We start from the raw sequence: 8,978 nt of genomic DNA, 5'->3' as shown, positions 1-8,978 counted from the left end.
ACAACAAAAATATAATAATAATAATAAATAGCCCTTTTGGCTCAATTAATGTAAATATAAAAATAATAAAAAATTATAGTATAAGAATACATATTTAGCCCTTTTGGCCCAACCGTATAAAAATGTAATAATATAAAATAAATAAATAAATAAATAATAATAATTAAAACTCACAAATTGTAGCGCAAACTGGTCTGTTGCTTCCTATGCTAGAATAATATAAATCACACACCCACACACACAAAAAATAAGAATAGAAATATACAAAAATAATAAGAAAAATATTATAAAAAATAGTATAAATATAAAGGCGAGTTCCCATCGCGTGTGGCTCGGCGAATCATGAGCCAAATACGCTGACTTGGTACACTACACGCGCCGTGGGAACGCTCTAGCTCGTCTAGGCGCGGTATAGCTCGGCCAGGCTCGCGTTTATCCGAAAATTGTCGGTCCGATGTTCCGCGCCAAAGGAAATGAGCCGCGCAATTAAATAGCGTTTCAACGAGTGTGCGGTTCGGCGAGCCATAAAGCATACGTTTTTTGGTGTTTTATTTATTTTGATGTTATTTTAATAATATTCTTAATATTTTAATAATTTATAATCATGGAATGGTCAAATGATGAGGTTATAAAGTTTTTGCAACTATATGAATCACATCCACAAATTTGGAATCTACGCCATCCAGATCATAAAAATAGGAATACCTATAGTTCACGATGCGTGGAAAGAAATAGAAAACCAATTAAGGTTAGATAAATTTTTGATTTTTTAATAATATTTTTAAATAAAATATATGTTTTGTAGGGTGAGGTTGGCAATACCACCATCCTACACCTCCGACGCAGCACTGTGTGTGTGTGTGTGTGTGTGTGTGTGTGTGTGAGTAGTTTTGTTACGTCTTTTTTTCTTCGTATGTACGTATAGCACATATGAACTTTTTTTTTACCTATGTATTATGTTTTAATATTCTAATGTCAAATAAAGTTTTCTTTTATATCTTATGAATTTGATTTATGCTAATTAATAATGGGTCGGCGTAAAAGTAACGCCGCCTACAGTTTTTAAATATTGATTTTTGTATTTTTGTAATTTTAGTGTCAAAATTGATATTACAGAAATAATAAAAAAAAAAGATTCTCTTATGGCTACTTATAGAAAACATTTAAGCAAAGTTAAATCAAGTAAGGGTACTGGAAGTGAAGCCAAAGACGTTTTTAAATCCGATTGGTTTGCCTATGATGCAATGGCATTTCTGCACGGGATTTACACTCCAAAAAAAACAATTTTAACAGAGATAAGTTTAATCGGTTATATTTTATTTAATTATATGTATTTTATGATTTGGATACAAATATACAATACAACTCTATCATACATTATGTGGGCAGTAGCCAAAAAGTACTCATATTATTTAATTAATATATATTTATTTATTATTTTTTACTATGATATATTTCAATAATTATATTTTTTTAATACATTTTAGTGTTTATAATTTGGATTTAATTATTAGTTGTAATAAAGCGTCTTTTTTTTCGTCTCTTAGAGGAAAACTCGTAAATACGGCCCTGTACACGTAATTATTATTTAATATGTTAAAAATACCAATGGCCAATGTAGGAAATATACTTAAAGTAATCATTCACGTTGCTCTAGTCGCCGATTTATAAATGTAATAACCGGTGTTGACATGTATTCTACCAATCATGAACCAAATGTTAATTTTAGTTGTTAATAGTTTTTATGTTATTTTTGTTCATTTAAAGTATGGGTATTTATGTTTTAAAATATTATACGATATAGCTGTGAAAAATAAATATGAATGACCCGAAATAAACTACTATATCATCTATATAATTTTAAAAGTAGCATCTAAAAATAAAAGAGAAATTAATAAAAATAAAATAATTTCAATGAAATAATTATTTATGTATTTACCACAAATATTTTTAAGTTTTAGTTTGGTTTAAAAAACGAATACTTGTATTATTTTAGAATGTTAAACTTATTTTATTAATGCTGTTTTTATTAGTGTGTATAATTTTCTTGCCATTCCACTGTTCCACTTGTCAAAAAATATTCAGCTAACTAATCTCCATTTTTGCTTCAAGACTAGACTTACTTGGTACTCTTTGTAATGGAAGCATAGATTTGGTACAATTTTGTTCAGACCTTTAAGAGCCTGGAATTACAATTCCATCCTTATTTTCGGTATCGAAAATTCCAGGTGGTGTGTATATAGAATTTGATGATCTGCTTTTTCTTAAGAAATTATGTAACAATACACAAGTCATTGTGACATCTCTAACTTCTTCCGGTTCTAAAAGTATAGGTCCTCTAAATACACGGAATACCGAGGTCATAATTCCAAAGACGTTATCAACTACTCGGCGTGCTCGAGGAAGCCGGTAATTAAAAATTCTTTTGTAATTTCCATTTTCATGTACTCAGGAGTGCATAGGTTTCATAAGGTTTCATTATGTTCTTACTTAGAGCAAAAGCTCCATCTGTCACAAATACATATGGTAATAAAACATTTGTATTAGGTAGTATTCCTTCTTGTGGTATTAATAATTCATTTGTCTTCAGTTTTTTAAAAAATGGCGTGTTCCGAAGTACGCCACCATCGCTGATTCTGCATTGACAGCCGATATCAACATAAATAAAATCATAATTTGAGTTCACGACAGCCATAAGTACAATGCTAAAAATTTCCTTGTAATTATAGTATTCAGAACCTAACCTGCCCCGAGGCAGTTGCGGAAATTCCATTTTTCGTAAAAATCTGCTACTATATTTTTCCAATCATTATCATTGTTTGGCAACTAAAAAAACAATGGTTAATTTTCATTACGTTGCGTTTTTATTTTTAAATTTTTTTTCAAACTAATAACATATTTACTACATTATACTATTATATATTATTTGTAAAATTATGACTATACAATCTACCTACGTTAAAAATTTTAAATATAAATACAAATAACTTATTATCTAGTGATTTTTAGTAGAGTATTGTAATTTATCATTCAAACATACGTATTTGAAATACATTTTGTATTTTTTATTATATTTAATTCATCAGTTGTTTGATAAAATTGTTTAAAAACACATAGAATATAATAAAATAGATAATACGTATTATGTTGATGTTTTTAAATTTTATTTTAATAATAAAAAACCATATATTTTATTACTTTTATCAGTTTGAAAATTTGGTGGATGATGACAACATGACTGCAAATTGTCAATTACACGACACAACTGATTGGGACTTTAAATTTAAGAGCCTATCTCCATCGTCCAGTAAAATTAGTAAAAAAAGAAAATCAAATGATAAAGTGGAAGTGATTGAGAACAAGATAGATGAAGCATTTAAAATTTTAAAACAAATTACACAAACTCCGGCCAAAAATAAGTGTACACTTTTTACCGATTTACTTTGCACTAAATTAAAAACTTTAAATAAATACAAACAAGACATTGCAATGATGGAGATTGACAATCTTATGTTTCGGTTAGAACATTCAGATAACCAAATGGTACAGCCTCAATTACCCTATTATCAATTTCCAACTACTAATATCCCGACATATTCTCAACAGTTACACCATGATAATTATTCAAAAGCATCATCATCATCATCATTTTTTCAGCCACAACCATCACCAGAGTACATATCTCCTACGCCATCTACATATTACCATCAACATTTTCAACAATTTCAAAAACCAACACCAACAACATTACAACACAGTAATGTAAGAGAAAAAAAGTTTTGATCAAGATACTAATTTTGATTCACCCTACTAAAATAACAATATTATAAATGCAATTTAGTACCTATAGGCATTGATACATAGATAGTCTAAGACCCAAGTGATAGGAAAAATGGTTAACGCTTTATAAAGTGAAATGGGAACCAGAATTGTAGTAGTGTGAGAGCAATGCCAATAGGTTGCGCTGTTAGTAATTTGTTCTACCATAAAAATGTTTTGTCTTACCAAGACCAAAATGTTGATCACCTATCTGTTATTAATGTTATTACTATCATTTAAATAATTCAATCTGCAACAACGGTCAACCAGTGCCGTAGATAGATACTTGTGTGCCCCGGTGCAAATTGGTGTAGGTGCCCCATAAATAGTGTACACCATTTATAGTGTACCATGTATTAGAATAAATATATGAAGACAAACTAATTTACACAAGTTTTATATAATTTAATGTAATATCAAAGAATTTTAATAAGTTAACATCTAAAACGTTATAAGATATATTATAACAATAACTACATTATATATTTATATTAGGTATTGATTATTTAAAATTAATAGATCACTTATGATAATAATTATATTACATTCGTATACTATACTCACATAGAAAATTAAAACAAAATGCATGCGCTACTATTTTATAAAAACTAGTATAGGTTATAGGTACATATAATTTAAATTTTATTTTGTACAAATTTAAAAAAAAAAAATGTAGTTACACATTATTAATAATTATAGGTTTGATGACTTTTATTTTAATTTAGCTTTGTAAATAATAATAATAGTAATAATAAAAAATTATCTTAATTATATTTTTTATAAGTCAGAAATTAGTTTTATCAATACTAATTGTATTACCTACCTAATTTGAATATTAGTGTTAGATTTTAAAATTTTTTTTTCTTGCTTTTTGATTTGCGAAATTGTTAATTATTTGGTCAATATGTAGTTCTTCGGTGCGCTCTCTTTCTATATTTAAAATTGAAATTTTATTGAGTCTTTCTTGAGAAATCGTATTTCTTAAATAATTCTTCACATGTTTCAATTTAGAAAATGATCGTTCGGCTGAAGCGACAGTTACAGGTATAGTTAAAAATATCGAGCATGCAGTAATAATATCTGGAAAGCTACTTGAAAGATCATTTTCTTTTATGTAATTTACCATACTAAGGATATTAGGCAATTCAATTTGATTAATAATTGATTTAAAAGACAATACTTGTCGAGTAAAATCAGAACTAATGTCAATGTCATATTTTACAGCAAAATCATAAGATGCTTTTATGATATCAGCTTCATTGTTTTCTTTTAATGAAGAAGGATTTAAAAAACTAAACGTACTTGCAACTTCATATAATCCTTCAAATCGTCTACATATTTGAAATAAAACTGTGTCAATAATTGAAAAAAAAACTTGACTTTAAAATTATCTTTTGTTGTATTTAAACGTCTATCTCCATCTACTTCATTGAAATAATATTTAGCAAATGCCTGTCGCTTAGTTTTAAAATCTGTAGGTATATTCCATTTTGAACATATTAGTTCTGCTGTATTTAAAATATCTTTAAAATTATTTCTAAGATTCGAAATTGACTGATAAGCTTGATCTAGAAAAGTACAAGCACTTTGAATATTCATTTTTTGAGATTGTAACATTTTTGATACACATTGAGTAGACCTTAAAATATTTTCCTATAGACATATCATAAGAACAAATTCAAAAGACTCCATTGAATTTTTTAAGGATTTACTTACAATTTTTTCTTCTGACTTATGACTAGTTAAAAAAATCATTGAAAGTGATTTTAAAACATCTACAAATCTTTCTTTAAGAGCAAATAACGATTTATGTCGAGCTTCCCAACGTGTTGGACAAAGTTTTTTAAGTGTTTTTTTACGAATATCATTGGTTTCATTTCCAAAAGCTAAAAGTGCCCAACGAGGTGCACTTGAGCTGAAAAAATTAAATTTAGATTGTATTGTTTCAAAAAATCGTAGAGCATCTGAAGAACTTTTAGCGGCATCACATATTACCAGATTCAAATTGTGAGCACAACAATGAACATATGTGGCGTTTGGAGCTTTATCAATAATTCGTTTCTGAACTCCTGAATACATACCCTTCATGACACTGGCCCCATCATACCCTTGCCCTTTGCATTTTTTTATATCTAAATTGGTATCAGAAAGAACTTTATAAATTAGGTTTTCGTATTCTTGTGCTCCATGTTGGTCTATTTTGTAAAATCCTATGAATGATTCTTTAACTTGCAAAACATGCTTTTCATGATCAATTATAACATATCTAATTATGATGCTAACTTGATCTACTTTGGTAATGTCCTGTGTAGAATCCATAATTATTGAAAATCCAGAACTGCAAGTTGATATTTCGTTGCAAATAATTTGTCTTACATTTGAAGCTAGAATTTCTATTAATTCGTTTTGAATAGTAGGGCTCAAATATTTAATTGTCAAATACTGATTTTAAAATAGGATCAAATTCAGCTACTAATTTCACAGTTCTAAGAAAATTTCCTTCAGAATATTGTTTTTCTTCATTGCCTCTTAGAGCAGTATTTCCTGCAGTTAAAGTCAGTATTATTTTAACTATGCGCGTCAATATATCTCTCCAAAATTTCACTTCTTTTGATATTTGTGTTTCAAATTCTTTGTTGATAGTTAAATTTTTTGTCCACATTGTTCTAACTTTTATAGCATTCAAATGTGACAGTGAAGATTCGTGAATATTTATTTTCTGAGAGAGATGTTGCCAGTCATTTATTCCTTCTACCCATTCTTTTTTAAGATTACAATTATTTTTACCAGAAAAAATCCAGCAAGTTTCACAGTAAACCATATCCCAAATTACGAAATAACAAAGCCACGGTCTAGGAATAAGTGTACCATTTTTTAACTTCACGTAGTAATATATTTTTGAAAATTTTCTTTTCGAGTCATTAAGAGGAAAATCTATTTCTGGCTTACAAGGCCCATACTTCAGAATTTCACGTTTTAATTTATCGCTTATACAATTTTTAAACATTCCTCGGTCGGTTGGAAATCTTTCCGATAAATCGAGTTCTGTAATTTCATATTTTTAAATTATAGTATAAGGTTTAAGTCAGTATAAATTAGATAATTTTGTTGGTTATTTTATTCAAAGAAAAATAGCAATTAAAAAAGTCGAAAGAGCATTAAATTAAAAAAATTAACACTCACCACAGTCATCGTTTTTTTCAGTAAATTCGGTGGTGTCAAATTCTTTAGTCGATTTTTCATCAGAGGGGAAACAATTGTTCAAATGTTCAGTAAAAACTACATAAATGTTACAAATAAATAAAAATGGTTCTCAGGCATGCCCACAGAGAAGTAGTTCAGATGCAAAATACTTTTAGTAAAAGTATTTAGAAAGTTAACTTACCCGGGGGAGTAGTACTTTCAATAATTTCATATTCATCAGTTGACTTATAAGTTTCAGTATTAAAACTGAGCAACCCTCCTGTCTTGTTTTCTGTGTGTGCGTCATTTGATATTAAATCTGTGGTCGAATTTTTATCAGAGTGAACAAATTTGTTCATATATTCAGGTAAAACTACATAAATAAATACGTATATTGGAAATAAATAATAATTAATATTTATAAAAATTCTTCATATTATAATACATTACTTGTAAAAATAATAATAATAATAATAATAAATAATAGTGAAAAAGACTAGAAAAATAAATACTGAGAAAAGGCCGAACATTATTTTTGTTATTATAAATAACTTAGTATTATTTTACAATGTACCTAAATATGTAATAATGATTCACTGAATTGTTTTACTAAAAAAAATTGTATTATTTTACCTATGCATCTTTCATATTTATTTATAAAATATAATAATTTAATACATACCGTTAGTTGGCAATCCACTTGTTTTTGTAAAAAAACCACTTATTTTAGTGAGCTTTGAAATATGTTCTTCCTGTTGTATTTTTTTTTTTTCATTTTTCATATCCACTCAGTTGTTTTTTTGAAGACATTTTTAATTTGAATAAAAATAAATGATACTCGTACACTAGAGCTAGGCTGTATATTCCACGCGTATTAAGGAATGAATGACAACGACGCGTAGTCGACAAATTACAATTAATGTTATGTTTATCTGATCGGTTATAGACATACTGTTCAACACAACAATCTATAAAGACACGTTTTTAAATAGGTAATCGCGATAACGTGAGCCGAAACTAATGGAGTTGCTCGCAAGCCAGAAATATCATAAGTTTCCGCGAACTCGCGTCTCATGCTAACGACACTATAGGTAATGTAGTTACATATTATGAACTATTACCGTCTATGCGTCTATCAACATAATAAATTAAAAGGCCTTTATTCATCATCTCACAATAGTATTTAATATAATTTTATAAGATAATTTTCTTTTTTCTTTGTTGTATATTTTAGGTCACATTATCACATAATCGGTAAGGGCGTAGGGCCCTTTCAAGATCAAGTGCCCCGGTGCATTGCACCGCCTGCACCAGCGGTTTCTACGGCACTGCGGTCAACATCAACAACACCTACAACGTGTCAACGTTATTATATTTTGTTTTTTGTCTGTGTTTAATATTATAATTAAATTTTTTAAATGTCCCGTGCTTGTGGTACTAAGTGTTCGTATGTGAACTGTGGTAAAAGTGCTCGTTCTGTCTTGGATCTTAAACTCTGCCGTTTTTCAAAAGATGTAAGTTTATCAAAACAATGGATATTAAACTGTAGTAAGAAATAAGAATACTAATAAAATTAATGAATATAATATTTATATGTATAATTTATAATATAAATATATTTTATATTATATATTATTTAATTTGCTAAAATAATAGGTATTAAGTAGTTTTTAATTAAATTGCATTACATACAAATACCTACATGTATTCATTTTGTTTTGTAATTTTATGAGTACCTACCTACTGACTTACCTATAGCGGTTTTTTTATTTTTATCATATTAAACTCAACTTATATAAGCTAGGATCGTATGTAACTGTATAATATTACATTTATGTATTCGATTTTTCATATTGTATACCTACTTAACTTTGGTCAAAACCTAGTATGTACTTAACTATTTTATTAATACAAAATACAAGTATAATATTTATGATACGAATAAAAAATAAAATATTGTTTTTTTTACATATCTA

General features: G+C 27.9%; 2 protein-coding genes and 1 pseudogene across 2 annotated transcripts; 1 reads left to right on the top strand and 2 right to left on the bottom strand.

Moving 5' to 3' along the window:
• Window positions 1-604: 604 nt before the first annotated feature.
• On the top strand, window positions 605-3,783 carry LOC112595563 (annotated as a pseudogene).
• A 184-nt stretch (window positions 3,784-3,967) lies between these two features.
• On the bottom strand, window positions 3,968-6,138 carry LOC112595562 (zinc finger MYM-type protein 1-like). The gene is made up of 4 exons (XM_025340817.1): window positions 5,536-6,138; window positions 5,229-5,472; window positions 4,943-5,169; window positions 3,968-4,030 (listed from the first exon to the last, which is right to left on the bottom strand). The coding sequence occupies exons 1-4, from the start codon at window positions 6,136-6,138 to the stop codon at window positions 3,968-3,970; spliced, it is 1,137 nt and encodes a 378-aa protein (XP_025196602.1).
• Window positions 6,139-6,247: 109 nt separating this feature from the next.
• On the bottom strand, window positions 6,248-7,784 carry LOC112595561 (zinc finger MYM-type protein 5-like). The gene is made up of 4 exons (XM_025340816.1): window positions 7,685-7,784; window positions 7,205-7,375; window positions 7,003-7,098; window positions 6,248-6,864 (listed from the first exon to the last, which is right to left on the bottom strand). The coding sequence occupies exons 1-4, from the start codon at window positions 7,782-7,784 to the stop codon at window positions 6,248-6,250; spliced, it is 984 nt and encodes a 327-aa protein (XP_025196601.1).
• Between the last annotated feature and the right edge of the window lie 1,194 nt (window positions 7,785-8,978).

This window comes from Melanaphis sacchari, unplaced genomic scaffold (genome assembly GCF_002803265.2).
Source record: "Melanaphis sacchari strain LSU unplaced genomic scaffold, SCAv2.0 Contig282_pilon_pilon, whole genome shotgun sequence".
NCBI classification, from domain to species: Eukaryota; Metazoa; Arthropoda; class Insecta; order Hemiptera; family Aphididae; genus Melanaphis; species Melanaphis sacchari.
This window is presented reverse-complemented; position numbering and strand designations above follow the sequence as displayed.

What these genes read in the sequence shown, in the direction of transcription:
- LOC112595562 (XM_025340817.1), bottom strand. Translation starts at nt 6,138, where the DNA reads ATGGATTCTACACAGGACATTACCAAAGTAGATCAAGTTAGCATCATA. An exon ending in TGAAGTAGATGGAGATAGAC is followed by an intron (nt 5,170 to 5,228) that starts GTTTAAATACAA and finishes TTATTGACACAG; the next exon opens with TTTTATTTCAAATATGTAGA. An exon ending in TGCCTAATATCCTTAGTATG is followed by an intron (nt 4,031 to 4,942) that starts GTAAATTACATA and finishes CATTAATAACAG; the next exon opens with ATAGGTGATCAACATTTTGG.
- LOC112595561 (XM_025340816.1), bottom strand. Translation starts at nt 7,784, where the DNA reads ATGAAAAATGAAAAAAAAAAAATACAACAGGAAGAACATATTTCAAAG. An exon ending in AAGTGGATTGCCAACTAACG is followed by an intron (nt 7,376 to 7,684) that starts GTATGTATTAAA and finishes TTATTTATGTAG; the next exon opens with TTTTACCTGAATATATGAAC. An exon ending in TGAAAAAAACGATGACTGTG is followed by an intron (nt 6,865 to 7,002) that starts GTGAGTGTTAAT and finishes ATGAAATTACAG; the next exon opens with AACTCGATTTATCGGAAAGA.